Source organism: Vipera ursinii, assembly GCF_947247035.1.
Source record: "Vipera ursinii genome assembly, chromosome: 7".
In the NCBI taxonomy this organism is placed as follows: Eukaryota; Metazoa; Chordata; class Lepidosauria; order Squamata; family Viperidae; genus Vipera; species Vipera ursinii.
Genome location: NC_139521.1, coordinates 76,964,978 through 76,982,192, shown reverse-complemented (window position 1 = coordinate 76,982,192; position 17,215 = coordinate 76,964,978). Strand labels below are relative to the sequence as shown.

At 60.8% G+C, this 17,215-nt stretch overlaps 1 protein-coding gene across 2 annotated transcripts; it reads left to right on the top strand.

The window, feature by feature from the left end:
* Window positions 1-1,016: 1,016 nt before the first annotated feature.
* Window positions 1,017-16,996, top strand: CYP26B1 (cytochrome P450 family 26 subfamily B member 1; the record flags this gene model as incomplete). Of its 2 annotated transcripts, XM_083366878.1 has the most annotated exons (6): window positions 1,017-1,220; window positions 4,210-4,434; window positions 12,635-12,910; window positions 13,565-13,720; window positions 14,646-14,927; window positions 16,604-16,996. In XM_083366878.1, the coding sequence occupies 6 exons, from the start codon at window positions 1,017-1,019 to the stop codon at window positions 16,994-16,996; spliced, it is 1,536 nt and encodes a 511-aa protein (XP_083223004.1). The 2 variants fall into 2 exon arrangements, with proteins under 2 accessions (XP_083223004.1, XP_083223005.1); XM_083366879.1 differs by lacking the exon at window positions 4,210-4,434.
* Between the last annotated feature and the right edge of the window lie 219 nt (window positions 16,997-17,215).

The following is a 17,215-nucleotide window of genomic DNA, read 5'->3' as shown; positions in this document are numbered from 1 at the left end:
GGTGCAGAAAGGAGGCGCCGCCCGGCGCCCGCCGGAGCGACCTCGGCCGCAGCCTGCTTCGCAGGGCGGCCAGGTCGGGGCACGCGGGGATCCGGAGAGCCCGGCGGCTGTGCGAAAGGGGGCCGGGGCGTCCTCCGGGAAGGGAGCGCGGCCCCAGCCGGCACCCAAAGGCTCCTCCGCCCGGCTCTCCCGCCGGCCGCGCTTCCCCGGGGGCGCCTGCCGCAGCGGCCCGTGGACGGAAGGGTCCCGGGACGGCCGACCCGACTTGGCGCTCCGGCGAGAGGCGAGGCGTCCGGATGGCCGGGAGAGGCGCCGCCAGCCCGGCTTCTGCCTGCCTCCGCCGCGGCCAGGTGACGCGCGGCCGCCCCTCGGGGGGCTTCCTCCCGCGGAGCGCCACGAGCGGAGTCGACGGAGGCAGCGCTCCAGCCCCGGCCCGCCTCGCCCCCCGCCGCCTCCGCCGCCGCCTCCGCCCACGCCTCGAAGGGGAGGGGAGGAGGGGACGACCGCCGGCCGAGCACCGGCCGCGCCGCCTCTATATAAGCGCCGCCTGGGCTGATCCCCGCAAACTGGCGCGGAGCGCGGCGACTCCTCCTCCGACGGCGCCCTGACACGGAGCTCCCGCCCGCCCCCAGCCGGCCCGGGCCCCCCCCCCCCGCCCGCCCGCCCGGCAGAGACGCTCCGGGCAGCCGCTCAAGTTGGACGGCGCGGCCGCTGCAGATCCTCCGCCGCTGAGTTCGGCGCCGCCGCCGGCGAAGATCCGAGAGGGTCGCCTTCGCGTGGGACCCCGACTTTTGCCGCGCCCGCCGGGCTGTTTATCCGTCCGGTCCTCATCCGAGCGGAAAGGGGCGCCCGCCTCTCCGTCTGCAGAGCCCGCTCCTCGGCGGGGGCAGCGCCCGATCCGCGCCGCGTCCCGCTCGTCTTCCCGGCGCCCCCGGCCGCCTCTGTGCCCGGAGTCGAAGCCGGCCGTCCTCTCGCCCGGCGCTTCCGACGGCCACGCTCCGTCCCCGCCGCGCAAGATGCTCTTCGCCGGCTTCGAGCTGCTTTCGGCGCTGGCCACCGCCGCCGCCTGCCTGGCCTCGCTGACGCTGCTGCTGGCCGTCTCGCAGCAACTCTGGCAGCTGCGCTGGGCCGCCACGCGCGACAAGAGCTGCAAGCTGCCCATCCCCGAGGGCACCATGGGCTTCCCGCTGGTGGGCGAGACCTTCCACTGGCTGCTGCAGGTAAGCGCGGCCGGCGCCGGAGAAGTCCCGGGCGGCGGGAGGGAGAGCCGGGCGATCCCGGCGGGGTAGGAGGCGGCGGTGTCCCCGGCTACGCCCGGCCTGAAGCTTTGCAACGCAGGAAGCGGCCGTCGGGCCCAGCCCTCCCTTCGGCGCCTCCTGCCGGCGGGGGAGTCGGCGGGCCGCGGCGGGGTGGCGGCGGCGGCTCGCCCCTTTCAGGCTGCGCCCCACAGGTGAGGCTGAGGAGCGCAGGCCGAACGCGGAACGCTCTGCTGCCTCCCTCGGCTGGGCTTTCCCTGCCTTTCCCGGCCCTCCCCTCCCAGCGCCGAGCGGGATTCCCTTTCGGCCGCCCAGCTTCCGCGCGAGACCAGCGCTCCTCCCGCCGCCGCAGAAAGGCCGCCCCCCACTCGGGCTTCAGCCCACGCGGTTTGTGCCAAGCGGCCACAGCCGAGAGCCTCGCTGCCTGGCGGGGAATCCCGCAGACGTTCGTTCCTCTCCTCTCCCGCCCCGCTCCGTCGCTCCTGTGCCGGGACCGCTAATTCCCCGCCCCCCCCGCCCCCCACACTCCGCCCGCGCCTGCACGGAGCACTTTCCGTCTACACGTTCGCGAGGGATTCGAATTCCTCCTTTTAGGAAGCCGAGGGAAAGCAGACAGCCCATCCTGCGGGGCGCAGGAGATGTTATCCTTGTCTCCTCTGCAGCCCTCCCTCCCTCCCCCCTCCCAAGTCTGGAGGAACCCCCCCCCCGAAGTTTCCAAAGAGTTAAGCGCCGTCCCTCAATGGGACTGTTTTAAAAAGAAATTTATCAGATTTTTCTCCGGGGGCTCTCTCCCTCTTGCTCAAGGCTCCGTCCAAGCGAAAAGTCTAGGGCTAAAAATAAATAATAAAAAAACCGTATAAATTGGAGTCGGCCGAAACCTTCCCACATAAAGGTGCCCTTTGTGCAAGGATGGAAATATTGCACAAATAACCCTTTATTAATGCCACTAAAAGCAGTTTTAATTATATTTACGCAGATCAAGACACCGCGTCACCTGAATAGCTGAATTTCACAACTGGGCTTTTGTTTTGGGTTTTTTTTAAAAGCCCTCCCCCCTCCCAATCCTAGCCCCTACCCGACCCCAAGTCTCTGCTTCTGGTAGACCCCGTGCCGGGAAAGTGGGGCGCCTCTTTGGCTTTAAAGCGCGCGTGGGGGGGAGCATACCCTCCTCTTTCTAGCTCCGCACATGGGGAGGGGGAACCCGCGGGAGGCCCAGGCGCCCCCTTCCCCTCGGGTTGCTTGTGGCTCCTTCTCCCACTCCCTCCCCTGGACCACGCCAGCATCTGGGAAAGCTCTTACGAGTCCCGGTCTTGGCCGCGCTTAGCCCAGGATACTTGGAGTGGGTTCACGTAGTAATAAGGACGGATCGAGGGCACAAAGGGGAGACGGAGGAGGCTGATTCAGCCCCCCCCTTTAGTCCTAATCTAAGAAATTGAATCCCTTCCACAGTTCCACGTGTGTGTGTGTGTGTGTGTGTGTGTGTGTGTGTGTCTCTGGAGGCTGCCCTCGGGAGGGGTTCCCGACCAAGGCAGCCTCAGTCTTGGGGAGCGCCGTCTCCTCCCCTTCACCTGGCCACCTCTGGGTGGGAAAGGCGTTTTGTCCCCCGCCAGAGCTTCCCTTCAGCGTCAGGGAGCTGGAGAGACGCCTATCAGGTAGGCTTTAGTTGGGGTGCAGGGGGTGGTCTTGATGGCCTTAGGGGAACCCTCCTCATTCTATTGTGCCGCCATAACCGAGAAGGAATGGGGAGACTCTCTTCGTTGCCTCCGAGGCAGCAAAGCAGAAAGATTGCCCCCCCTCCGGGAGTGTCTGCAAAGGGGGCGCCCACTATTTGGACTCCGGATCCTGCCTGCCCTTCGGATCCTGAAGCCCACCCCGGCAGCGGAGGAAGCCCCCCCTTCCCCGGGAATGGCGACCACGCTCTGCTTGGGCTCAGGCCGCCACGGGGAGCCCGCCGCCTCCAGGGATCGCTCGTTGCACTAGGAATGTCTGGTGTAACACAACACTCTGTGTGTGCGTGTGTGTGCGCGTGTGTGGTGCGCGCGCGCTCCTTCGGCATCCTAGGCTAGGTAACCAGACGCTCTTTTTGACAGCCATTAAAATCAGCCCTCTGACCCCCCACCCACCCGAAGGAAGCAGCCCCCCTTTTGCCCGTTTTACACCTCGGCTGCATTCACACAATTCGTTAAACTCTTGAGTTCGGGGTCACAAAACTCTCCTCCCCCGTTCCCTGAACTTGTGCTCACGCTAACCAACCGTCTGACCCGGGGTTCCCGCCGCTCAGAAGCCACCTCGCTGCCTTTGGATCGGGGCTAGCGCGGGGTGAACCTTTGCGCCCTTCTTTGGCTTTCCGGCAGCGTTGGCGGGGAGGGGGCGGGGGGGGGGCTAAGACTGGCAGCAACGCCCCCTCCCAGCAGCAGGAAGCCAAGCCCCAACCACGGAAGGTGACCGTCCCGCGCCTGTCCGTTGCCGGCGTCTTTTGGCGAGGCGGGAGGGCCCAAGAGATCCGATCCCCCCAAAGTCGCGAACAGAAGCCCCGCTTTCCACGCGCCAGACTTGACACCCGCGGCCAGGTCTTCCCCTTTCCCTTCCCGCACAGCTTCGCCTTTTGGACACCCCGTGCGTCCGTGTGCGTGTGAACAGACGCGGGCTGAGCGCGCAAAGAAGGCTGCGGCGGGAGGGGGGGGGCGCTTGGGCTGGAGTCCCGTCGCCGCAGCAGCCTTTTGCGGCCGCCGCGGGGCTCCCGTCCCGCTCTCCGTCCTCCGGGGGAAGACCGCGGCTTCAGGATCCCCAGCCGGGGGGTCGCGAAAGGCGGGCTGGAGACTGCCGGATCCCTCCCGGGCTCGGCGCCCACTTCCCCGGCTCTGGGCTGCAGCGGAACCGGGGGCCGGGGTGGGGGAAGCGGGTGAGGGCTCCTGGGAGCTGCCAGGCTGAGCGGCCGCGCCTCCTCTTGCAGGGCCCCGGGTTCCAGTCCTCGCGGCGGGAGAGATACGGCAACGTCTTCAAGACCCATCTGCTGGGCCGCCCGCTGATCCGCGTGACGGGCGCCGAGAACGTGCGCAAGATCCTGATGGGCGAGCACAGCCTGGTCAGCACGGAGTGGCCGCGCAGCACCCGCCTCCTCCTGGGCCCCAACACCGTGGCCAACTCCATCGGCGACGTCCACCGGCACAAGCGGAAGGTAAGGGCTGCGCGCGGGCCTCTGAGCGTTCGCAGAGCGCCTGGCGGGAGGTCTCGGCAAGGGCGGCGGAGGGGCTGGACTGACCGGGGAGCCCTTTACTCCGCTCCGGGGACCCTGGAGACGTGGGAACCGGCCGAGGAGGATGGGCGTCGGGTTCCCGTGCCGCGGGGGCTCCTGGGGGAGGAGGGCAGGGAGGCTGCCTTGCCGAGTCCTTCCCTCCGGGGATGCGGTGTGTGTGTGTGTGTGTGTGTGTGTGTGTATGTGTGTGTGTGTGTGTGTGTGTGTGTGTGTGTAGCTTTGCTGCAAGCTGCGCCCGCCCAGCGTCTGGCGAGAGTCGGTCTCGCCGGCGGCACGCGCGGAGGTTGAACTCTGCTTACCCGGCGGGCGCCCCAACGCGGCCCGCTTCAAAGGCCAACGGCGCTTCCCTCGTGTGTGTGTGTGTGTGTGTGTGTGTGTGTGTGTGTGTGTGTGTGTGTGTGTGTGTGTGTGTGTGTGTGTGAGTTCCGACTGGCGGGGCTGCGCAAGGGCCGGAGCGGGGCTGCCCTGCCTGCTCGCGACTCGCTCGCCCTGCTGGCGGCTGGAGGAGCGACTCCCGCTGGGCTGGAAGGGGGGGGGGCGTCTTTGCTAGAGGAGTGTAAACCGCGGGGTGGTCGCGCCGTTCCGGGAGAAGGGCTCCTCCACCTCTGGAATCCCCCGGGATCTTCCTGATCGCCCGAGAGCTTGGTCCACTTTTGCCTGCCTCTGCGCTTGGTAGGGTGGTTAACTTTCCAATTTTCCTTATCGGGGGAAAATGCCATTAAGCGCGCACGCACACACAGACTTTTGAAACGAGTTAGTCATTCCTAGCTGATTCAGTTAAATTTCTCTCTCCCCCCACCCATGAATCAAAAGGGGATTTTGGGAAACGTGTGCACAGAGAGTGGGAGGGCTAGTGAAGGGTCAGAGAACTTTAAAAGGGAGGCAGCTGGGGTTCCTATTTAACTGCCTCCTCCATACACCCCCACACCCCCGCCTTGCATCTCCAGGAATCGTCTGCTGATGAGGGGCAAGGGAGCTCTACGGCATGTGCAGAGTTCAGATCTTCTCTTCCAACCAACTCCTTGGCCCCTGTTCCTCCCACCCTAAATTATGAAATGGATCCTAGCCAAGAAGGATTTGTGACCTCCGTAGATTTGGAGGTTACCTCCTCCTGCCCCCATCTGCCCACCCCCTCTGAATGAGACCCTGGACGAGAGTCTGTTCTTGCCTCTTGGTGAAAGCAGAGCCGGCCAGTTGGGGGTCTGGACTGATGGTGGAGCAACTACACAAACCATGTTCCTAGGGCAGCCTTAGGGTCCTTCCTGCGCCAAGGCCTGCCTTTTTCCTCACCAGCAACCTCAGGTAGGCAACCCTGGCAGTGACCCCCAGCCTTCGCCCCCTCCTCGAGAAAACCGCAGCAGCGTCTCGGGAGCTGGGCAACTTCCTCCGCTTTTGCCCAGAGCGAGCCCCCCTCTCTTGCGAAGCCGGTCAGGCCCTCCCCGCCAGGTCCAGCTCCCTTCCGCAGGACTGTTCTCCTTTGGAGTGGCAAATCACATAGATCAAAGCAGAAGCGGAAGCAGCCTGTATGTGTGTGTGTGTGTGTGTGAGAGAGAGAGAGAGAGAGAGAGAGAAAGAGAAAGAGAGAAAAAAGAAAGCAAGAGAGAGAGAGAGAGAGAAGAGAGAGAGAAAGAGAAAGAGAGAAAAAAGAAAGCAAGAGAGAGAGAGAAGGAGAGAAGGAGAGAGAGGAAAGAGAGAGGGTGTGTGTGTGGGTGGGTCTTCCTTCTCCAGAACCCCCTGGCTCCAAGCCCGGCCTTTGCTCTCTGTTCCACCGAAGCCGCCTCCTTTCCTGCTGCCACGGCTGCCCCCTTGAGCAAAGATCCGGGCTCTGAATCGGATTTGCAAGACCACTCAACCATCAAGTGCAACATCCTGGGCAAAGTCGGGCCCAGCAGGAAGGGAAGGTGGTGGTGATCCTCCTCCTCCTCCTCCTGCTGCTGCTGCGTGGACTCTGCTCAGGGCTCCCCTCCTTGGGGAGGGGCCGGTGCCCCGAGAGATGGGGGGGCAGGTTTGGCCGAGTCCCTTTTCACGAAGGGGCCCTGTCCGGCCAGCGCTCTGCTCTGCCCTTCCACCCCCAAAGGAGCTTGGGACGAATTGTGTGGCTCTTCCTGTTAGGCTGAGCTGCCAGGAAGGGGGGAGGCCTTCCTGCACCTAGGAGGTGGGATCAATTCAGAACAGAGCTGGAAGGGACCTTGGAGGTCTTCTAGTCCAACCCCCTGCTCAGCCAGGAGAACCTTTACCATTGCAGACGAGTGACTGTCCAGTCTCTTCTTAAAAATCCCCAGTGATGGAGCGCCCACAACTTCTGGTGGCAGGCTGTTCCACTGGTTAATTGTTCTCACTGTCAGGAAGTTTCTCCTTAGTTCCAGGTTGCTTCTCTCCTTGATGGGTTTCCATCCGTTGCTTCTTCTCCTGCCTTCAGGGGCTTTGGAGGATAGGCGGACCCCCCCTTCTTTGGGGCAGCACCCTCAAATACTGGAAGGCTGCTGTCATGTCACCCCCTTAATCCTTCTTTTTGTTAGACTAGCCAAGCTCAGACCCTGCAATTGTTCATCCTGTGTTTTGGTCTCCAGGCCTTTAACCACCTTAGTTGCGCTCAGCTCAAGCTGGCTTGGGGGGCGTTTCGGTCTGTGCCAGCCAGAAGGCGTCCCCGAGAATCCTTGGCGACTAACGTTCCGTTAAAAGGGAAAAGCTTACGGGACTCTCTCTGGGGTCTCCTCCGGAGACGCGGCTGGTGGCTGGTCCGTGGCCTGCGCAGAAGGCTGGTTGGGAGGCGTGCAGAAAGCAGCAGGATGGTCCACAGAACGCCACTCCCAGGCCTAGTCCTTGAATTACGACCGTTCGTTCAGCGGTGGTTCAAAGGGATGGCTTCGCTGAATGAATGCTTCTTACTCCTGGTCCTCAAAATTATGGCGTTTGCAGCATCGCTATGGTCACAGGTAGCTTCAACTCCCTCGCCTGTCTCCCCCCCCCATCTCAGCCACTGGGGCTGCCCTGCGCTGGGGCTGTGGCAGTGCCACTGGGGCAGGCGGGCAAGAGGGCAGAGACCAGGAGAGGGGCGGGTGGGGAGTTCAAGGGGAGGCAGCTGCTGACCTTGGGAGAGTTGAGTCCTTGATTATTAGTTATGGGGACTGCAGGGTTTCCCTAATTTATTTATATTTATTACATTTGGCTGCCACTTGTCCTGCCACGAGGCCATTGCTAAGTGAGGCAATCCCCATGACACCCCGCTTTACGACCGCTTCACTTAGTGATGGAAATTCCGATCCCCGGGACCGTTGTTAATTGAGCAGCTTCACCTCCCGCTTAGTGCTCTTCAAAACCCTCTGCAGGTACAGGTGGTCCTCGGTTTACGACCACAGCGGAGCCCCATATTTCTGTTGCTAAGCCAGATAACCTTAGTTTATTTATTTTATTTTTTATTTTAATTCCATTTATATCCCGCCCTTCTCCGAAGACTCAGGGCGGCTTACAACCTTCCTTCCCTCCGTTGTTAGGTGCATCTCTGAAGTTGTTAAGTTAGCCACATGGTCGTTAAGTGAACCTGGCTTCCCCGTGAACTTTGCTCGTCAGGAGGTTGCAAAAGGGGATCGTGTGACCCCCTCCCCTCAGGACACTGTGACCGTCGTAAATAGGAGTCGGTTGCCAAGAGGCTGAATTTTGATCATGTGACCCTGGGGGGGGGATGCTGCAACGGTCGTAAGTTTGAAAAACGGTCCGAAGTTGCTTTTGTCAGTGCTGTTGTAACTCCAAATGGTCACTAAATGAATCGTTGTAAGTGGATCCATTTCCCCCCCAGATGTCAGCATTTCGGTCCACCCGAATCAGGCGCGCTGGGCTAATTTAGCACCTTAGGCTCGGCTCAGCTGCTAAATCCTCGCTGGCTCCTCGGAGGGCCGGACTCAGCCCTGGGCCCCACAGGAATTGCGGCTGGGGAGTAGCTGTCTGCTGCCGTCTTATGCTGCAAGCGGGGGGGGGGGGGGCGGTGTTGACTTTTGTTTGATGTCCCCCTCAACCACACTCGATGCCTCGATGCCTCGTGGAGTCGGGCAGAATCGCCCACAGCCAGCGACTCGAGCGGGCGACTTGCCCGGTGCCAGTCTGGGCCGGGAAATCCGCTCTCTCTCTTTGCCCGGGGGGGGCACAAAGGGATTTCTCTTTCTCCTTCTTCTTCCCCCCCCCAACCCCAGCAGAAAAAGCTGAGCACAAACGAGGCTCGGAGGCCTCCGGCAAAGGCTCGGGGCAGCGCATACCTGGCGTGCTCGGCACATCCGGCGGGCCAGACAGCAGCCCAGCAAGAGTGCTCTGATGGAGGAGAGAGGGAAAGCCGGGGAAATATCCGGTTTTCATTCCAGGCTGGGGGGGGGGAGTCGGAGCTGTCCTGTCTCTACCTGGGATGAACTTGTTAGCCATGGAGGGGTGGGTGGGAGCACCGAGGCCCCCTTTGCTTGCCACGCTCCTCATTTCACTTGAGAATGTTGGGGGGGGTCCCCCCCAGGAGCAGAAAGAGGTGAAGTGATTTGATGTCTGTGGAGGGACCCTTTGAGCAACTGGGCTTCTGAGGAAGGGGAGTCCAGCCTCTGCTACCCCTCCCCTCCCCTCCCCTCCCCTCTGTGTAAACCCACTCCCTTCTAGCCCTGATGATGTTACGTAGTTGGGTTATGAAATGTCTGCAAGGAAACCACCCAGCTCAGAGAGCACCAAGGACCCCACGGTCTATTTCCTCCTCCTCCTCCTCCTCCTCCTCCTCCTCCTCCTCCTCCTCCTCCTCCTCCTCCTCCTCCCCTCCACACACACCGCTCCCTTCTAGCCCTGATGATGTTACCTAGTTGGGTCATGAAATGTCTGCAAGGAAACAACCCAGCTCAGAGAGCACCAAGGACCCCACGGTCTATTTCCTCCTCCTCCTCCTCCTCCTCCTCCTCCTCCTCCTCCCCTCCACACACACCGCTCCCTTCTAGCCCTGATGATGTTACCTAGTTGGGTCATGAAATGTCTGCAAGGAAACAACCCAGCTCAGAGAGCAACAAGGACCCCTCAACTCCTCCTCCTTCCTTCTCCCTCCCTCCCTCCCTCCCTCCCTCTCTCTCTCTCTCTCTCTCTGTGTGTGTGTGTGTGTGTGTGTGTGTGTGTGTGTGTGCTTCTTTGAGTGCTGCTCCTGCTGTGCCACATTTGGGCTGCCAGATGCAAAAGGAGTGAGGCCACCCGTGGGCAGCCGCTGCAGGTGGCACTGGTGGGCATGCCATCCGGACTTGCTGGTGGCTCCATTCCTTCCCTGCCAGGATGGCAGAGGCAAACCCTGCCAGATTTTCCTCTTTTGCACCCAGACCGCCCTCCCTCCCTCCCGCCCGCCCCTCCCCGCCCAGTCAGGAGGCAAATTCCCCCAGCCAAGTCCAACATGTGGAGGAGGCATCGAGAAGCAGCAGCTAGGAAAAGTCGCGAGGGATCTTCCGGCTTGGAGGAGGATTTTCTCAGCATAATACTAAAATGGAGTCCCAAAATGCAGGCGCGCACGCCGCTTACTTTTTAAATTGTGGGTCTCAATTAGCAAACAATTGCAATTAGGAAGCCGGCTAGGAAGCTCCTCTCTTCGCCCTTCTGCCACCCGCTGTCTGCCTCAGAGATGGTCCTGGGTGCGAATGCCTGAGGTGCTGTGTGGCAATTTGGGCACCTTCTCGCCCTTCCTGTGCCTCTCAGATCGTGAGGTCTAGCCCCTTGGAGAGTGAAGTGCCTTGGACACCCCTGAGCGTGTGTGTGTGTGTGTGTGTGTATGGGGGGGGGGCTGATGCTGTGGCTGTTTCCTCCCCCTAATGAGGCTGGTATCAGGGCAAGGAACTGCGCAAGTGTAAAAAGCTGGCCAGCCTGGCGAGTTAAGTCGGACTTAAGTCGACGCAGCCCGCGAGAGGGTCCCCTCCTGCCCCCCCACGCCTGCCCGTGGGTCTCCCCCCCCGTTTCCCGCAGCGGAGCCCGGTCCCCCTCGGGGCGCGGCGCTTGGGCGAGCGGGCGGCGCTTCTGGGGGATCGGGCGCTGCCTCCGGCTGGGCCGCCGTGGAGCGCAGGGGGGGCTCGCTAGGGGGCGTCATCCGCCGCTCGGCCGCGGGATTCCTTTCGGGGAAGCCCGGGCGGAGAGGAGGCGGGGGGGGGGGGGCGCCGGCCTTGCGCGAGTCGGTCGGGCAGCTCGGGGGCCTCCTTGGTCGCCCCTTCCAGGAAGCCTCGGAGCCCGGCAGCCCGCCTGCCCGCCGCTCGGCTCCGGTCCCGTCCCGGTGACCCGGTCCCGACCCAGCCGGGCGTCTGCCTGAGAACGAGAGGACGGCCCGTCCCGTGCAGCTCGGTCCGGGCTTCGCAGCTGCCGCTCCGCCGTCCCGCGCCAGGGCCGGCCTCGGCTGGGCTTCCGCGCCGCAGCGAAAGCGCCTGAGCTGGGCTCCCTCCTCCGGGCGCCCCTTCCCGCCCCGGAGCTTGGCTCCCGAGAAAGCCGGGCGCCCCCCCCCCGCCGGCCCAGGAGGACGGCGCCCAGCCCTCTGCTGAGCCTGGCGGCGGATGTTCTCGAGGAGCGGACCTCAGCCTGGACCCTCCCCGGCCTCCCCCGGCCTGCACGCGAGGGTTGGCAGCAACGGGAAAGCAGCCCTCTGTGCATGGGCAGAGGCTGCTTCCCCTCCCCTCCCAGGTTGTAAAACTGTGTTCCGGACCAGGGAAACGGTGGCCGGGCTCAGATCGGTCAGCCCACCGTCCTAAGGAACCGCCCTTTCCCCCCCCCCCCCGCGATCTTTGCAGCTTCGCTCCGGCTGCTTTTCTGCAGAGGCGAAGAAGACCCGAGGGGGGACACCCGATCTCCTCCCCCGGACCTGCCCCTCCTCTTGCTGGCTTGTTCGAAGGCGGCCTGGGCAGCCGTGCCCCCAACCCCCCCCCCCCCCCAGCGGAAGGCGCCTCCATCGGAAAGGCAGGGCAGCGTCCAGGAAACTAGCATTTTGCACACCGGTCCCCCCCCACCCTGTGTAATTCCCACATTTACAGCTTGGAAGGTCCCCCCCCCCCGGGAGCCCTTGCTCGCTGGGTCGGTCAGTCGGTCGGTCGGTCGGTCTGCCTTCCCCGCAGGAGCGCAGGGCTCCCTTCCCGAATCCAGACCCCCCCCCCCAGCCCTTCCTGGACAGGAGCCGGATGCCGGCAAAGTCGGCGCGCCCGCCTGACCTCCACCTTGGCGCGTGTGCTCCCCTGCTGTGGGAGCCGGAGGGCGGGGGCTCGGGCTCTGCACGTGTAAGTTAATCAAAAGTAAGCAAACGCTCTTTTTTTTCCCCGCCCGGCCCCTCGGAGGAGGAGGGGGAGGCCGGCAGGGCAGGCCGTCAGCCCAGAGGCTCGCCTTGGCAGGCGGCAGCCGCCCCGGCCCGCCCGGCTGCTCCGAGGCTCCCCCCACCCCACCCCGGCCGGTTGCCTTGGCAGAGGCGGCGGCGGCGCGAGGCAGGCCAGATGTTGCCCGGGCCCTCGCAGGGGATGGAGGCCCAGGCGGTGGGCAAGCTGGTCCTCCCCAGAAACAGCTGGTCGCCCTAAGCAGCCCTTGCCCGTCCTGGTCGATCCAGGGAAGGCGTGCAAGGGACGGCCATTGGCCCCGAGGACCAGCTGGGTGCCCTGATCCAGAACCTGTCACAGAAGCTTTGTCAGGGTCCTTGGTGCGCCCTGAGCTTGGGGGTCTCGTTATCCACCAGCGCACTGATGCTGTTACCGGGCTGGGTAAGGAAACGTCTGCAAGGAAGGGAACAGCCAAATTCAGAGAGCACCAAGGATTCCACCTCCTTTTTCTCCTCCCCCTCCCCCTCCTCTTCTGATACACGCGATCATAGAAAGAACAAGAGAGTTGGAAGGGACCCTGGAGGTCCTCCATCCCAACCTTCCCAGGCAGGAGACCCCCTACCGTTCCAGACAAATGGTTGTCCAATTTCTCCTTAAAAGCCTCCAAGACCTCTGGAGGCAAGTTGTTCCACTGGTTAATTCTTCTCGCTTTGCTTTTCCCCTCTGGGCCTTGATGGGGCGGGGTGACCCTGCAGGAGTTGGGGCCATCCAGGAACCGTCTGAACGATGAGCAGGAAAGCTCTTCCTCCTTAACCCCAGTCCTCTCTCTCCTGTCGGCATTTCAGGTCTTCTCAAAAATATTCAACCACGAAGCTCTGGAGAGTTACCTGCCCAAAATTCAGCTGGTGATCCAAGATACCCTGAGGGCCTGGGGCAGGAACCCCGAGCCCATCAACGTCTACCACGAAGCCCAGAAGCTCACCTTCCACATGGCCATTCGTGTCCTCCTGGGATTCCAGATCCCAGAGGAGGACCTCAGCCAGATGTTTGAAGTCTACCAGCAATTTGTGGAGAACGTCTTCTCCTTACCTGTGGACCTGCCCTTCAGCGGCTACCGTAAGGTGAGTCGTGGCTCCACCAGGGAGGAAGCAGAAACCTCGATGCTTTGCCTGGGATGGACCATCTCAGGGTGTTGTCAAAAAGAAGGAAGGGCAGGGCAAGTCTCTCCCTGCCCCCCAAACCCCACAGGACAGGGGCACAAGCCTGGTAAAAGGCGGCATCCTTGACGCATCTCCTGATGGATCCAGGTTGGAGGAAATTGGGTGGGGTCTTTTGCTTCTTGGACTTTAGATCAGAGGTCCCCAACTGTGGCAACTTCAAGACTTGTGGACTTCAACTCCCAGAATTCCTCAGCCAGCTTGGCTGGCTGAGGAATTCTGGGAGTTGAAGTCCACAAGTCTTCCAGTGGCCAAGGTTGGAGACCCCTAGTTTAGATGCTTTAGGGCAGGGGTGCCCAACCTTGGTAGCTTCAAGACTTGTGGACTTCGACTCCCAGAATTCTGGGAGTCGAAGTCCACGAGTCTTAAAACTGCCGAGGTTGAACTGGGGAGGGGGGGAATTCCGGGAAGTCGGCAAGTCTTAAAAGTTGCCAAGATTGGACAGCCCCCCCCCCAGTTTTGGAGGGTTCAAACATCAACCCAAGTGGAGTGGGGGAGGGGGAGGAGAAGGAGACTGCCTGGGAAATGACGCGGTCCTGGATGATGTCCTTTTTCTAGGGGATTCGAGCCAGGGAGGTTTTGCAGAAAAGCTTAGAAAAAGCCATCCGGGAAAAGCTGCAGAATTCCCAAGGGAAGGACTATTTGGACGCCCTGGACCTGCTGATAGAGAGCGGAAAGGAACATGGCAAAGAGCTAACTATGCAGGAGCTGAAGGTAAGAATCGCTGACCCAGACAGGTAGCAGGTGCCACTTCTCTCCGTGGCCACCGGGGGTGCTAGACTCCCCTTTTCCGCTCAGCTCTCGGCCTGAACGAGGTTGTGTCTGGCTGCATCTCAGCAGAGGGGAAGGGAGATGGAAGGGGCCCTGGAGGTCTTCTAGTCCAGCCCCCTGCTCAAGCAGGAGTAGAATTTCAGACAGTCTCTTCTTAAAAACCTCCAGCGTTGGAGCACCCACAACTTCTGGTGGCAAGCTGTTCCACTGATTAATGGTCCTCGCTGTCGGGAAGGTTTTCCTTAATTCCCGGTTGCTGGGTTGGTTTCCGACCCTTGTTTCTTGTCCTGCCTTCTGATGCTTCGGAGAACAGGTGGACCCCCTCCTCTTCTTTGGGGCAGCCCCTCAAACACTGGAACGATGGAGGGCGGGGAAACGAAAGAGCAGGGGGTCTTCCAACGTGGCCCTTGTGTGACTTGTGGACTTCAACTCCCAGAATTCCTCAGCCAGGCACGCTGGATGAGGAATTCTGGGAGTTGAAGTCCACTCCTCTTAAAGTCTATATCAGGGGTCTTCAAACTTGGCCCATTTGTGACTTGTGGACTTCAACTCCCAGAATTCCTCAGCCAGCGTGCCTGGCTGAGGAATTCTGAGAGTTGAAGTCTGCAAGTCATACAAGGGCCAAGTTGGAAGACCCCTGCAACAGAGGGTGGGAGAGTTGTCAGGGGCCAATAATCCCAGCTAAAATGAAACTGTAAACATCGTAGTGTAACCTCGGTAGGATAAGTGAGGAAAGCGCAGACCAGCTTAGCTTCAGTTGCCAGGCCCACTTAAGCTGCCAGAAAGACGGCCGCTGGCATCTCGCCAGCCTTGCCCTTCAGAAGCTCAGCCCATCGGCCCTGGCTGACGCAGCCTCTCTTTGCCCTAGGATGGCACCCTGGAGCTGATCTTCGCCGCCTATGCCACCACAGCCAGTGCCAGCACCTCTCTGATTATGCAGCTGCTGAAGCATCCGGGGGTGCTGGAGAAGCTCCGCGAAGAGCTGAGGAACGTGGGGCTCCTGCACAACGGCTGCCTCTGCGAGGGGGCGCTTCAGCTGGAGACCATCCACAGCCTCCACTACCTGGACTGCGTCATCAAGGAGGTGCTCCGGCTTTTCACCCCCATTTCGGGGGGGTACCGGACGGTGCTGCAGACCTTTGAGCTGGATGTGAGTAAGGGGACCGTGCCTGAAGCCCCCTAGGTTAGTGTTTCTCAACCGTGGACCCTCTAAGAAGCAGGGTCCAAGAATTCCCCAGCCAGCAAAGAATTCTGGGAGTTAGAAGTCCACCCCTCTTAAAGCGGCGAAGGTTGAGAAACGCTGTCCTAGGTAGACATGAATTGGGGGAAAGAGTCTCCAAGACGGAAGTGGGGGGGCACCCCGTGATCCCCCTAAAGCCCCTTGAAATCGCAGTGCTGAAATTGGGTGCGAAAGGACCAATGCTCTGGGGAAAAAGGTTCCTTTCAGAGGAATAATAGGTGCAGGGGGTCTTGGAGAGTTTGGAGAGACGGAACTGACGTGTCTTCTAAATGGCGCCCTCTCTTTGCCCACCGTCAACCCAAAGCTTTGACAACTCTAGAAGCCAGCAGAAGGTCTGAAGGCCAAACTATTGAACCTGCCCCTCCCCCTCCCCAAAGTGGCGGTGTGGGTTACAACATCTGTGTCCGGTGCAAGACGTCAGGAACCAGGACAGGGATCAAAAGCACTGTGGGTTTATTCCATGCTACGTAGACACGAGAATCTGAACTACTAACGGTCAAGGCGAATTAGTGCCAAAGAAGACTCAATGGACTTCAAGGGGGGGCTGGAGTTAGGTCACTTATGGGGGCGTAGAGACTCCAGACTGATGGTGTGTTTGACCCCCCCCCACTCAGCCTGGTCATCTCCTACAGCCGGGGTCTCCAAACTTGGTGGCTTTAAGACTTGTGGACTTCAACTCCCAGAATTCCTGGCTGAGGAATTCTGGGAGTTGAAGTCCACAAATCTTAAAGTTACCAAGTTTGGAGACCCCTGCTCTATATAACAATGAAAATGATTCACTGAACGGAAGCAGAGATGAATTGCTTGAAAATTATCTTTTAAACACCCTGTAAACATACAGAGCAGCGATGTTCTTATGTGTTGTGGGAAGAGCCCCTTTTATTTTGGGCCCAAGGGCGGCTGCCTCAACTCTTGAAGACCCTCCCCAAAGACTAACCTTGGAGGTGGACTTAGAAGGGCCTCTTTTGAAAGGCTGAGCTCTCCGAGGCATGACATCTGGGGGCTGCAGGTGCACCGCTGTGGAAGCCAATCGTCCAGATGTGGATAAGAGAAATGAGGGTGAGAGCCAGATGTTGGGATGACATCTGGATGACTCACGATGGAATTTCCAAGGAGCAAAACCAATTTCACGGCTTGGCTGTGGCAGTCTGCAGAGCTCCTCCAGGATGGAGGGCTGGTTTGGTTCCCTTCTGAATGGGGCCAGCAGACGGGAGATACGGAGGGGTGGATGTCTTCTTGACAAAGCAGACCGCTTGTACATATACAGTGAGCAAAACCACTCCCTTCTAGCACTGATGATGTTATCTAGTTGGGTAATGAAATGTCTTTGAGAAAACAACTAAGTTCAGAGAGGACCCCCACAGTCCTTCTCCTCCTCAAACCTGACTCCTTTCTAGCACTGACGATGTTCCCTAGTTGGGTCATGAAACGTCCGATGTTATGTGCGCATGGGATATCTCGGATTTTCTAGGACTTGGGTTCACCCCCAAGAGACTCACAGCAGAGTAGGTCTGATGCCTCTTGAACACCGCGAGGGCTCTTCGCCTCTCTGTGTCCCTCTGACAATCTGTCTCATTCGTCTGCAGGGCTTCCAAATCCCCAAGGGGTGGAGCATCATGTACAGCATCCGGGACACACACGACACGGCTCCCGTCTTCAAAGAAGTGGACGTGTTTGACCCCGATCGCTTTGGGCAGGACCGCAGCGAAGACAAAGACGGCCGGTTCCACTACCTGCCCTTTGGCGGAGGGGTACGGACCTGTCTCGGCAAACACCTGGCCAAGCTGTTCCTCAAGGTGCTGGCCATCGAGTTGGCCAGCACGAGCCGTTTTGAACTGGCCACCCGGACTTTCCCCCAGCTGACTCTGGTGCCCGTGGTCCACCCGGTCGACGGGCTGAAGGTCAAATTTTTTGGACTCGATTCAAATCAGAACGAAATCTTGACAGAGCGAGAGGCGATGCTGGGGGCCACCGTGTAGGCTGAAGGCTTCTCTTGGCTGGCCAGGTTGAAGAGACCAGAACGGAAGGTGGGGAGGCAACAGCTCAACCCACCCCTGATGTTGGGAGAAGGACCAACCTTGGTGGACACATCTGGCAAAGCCTTCTCCAGGGAATATGCCAAAAACTGCAGGGGTGTTTTACTGGTGTGTGTGTGTGTGTGTGTGTGTGTGTGAGCAGGCGGCCTCTCCTAGATGGCT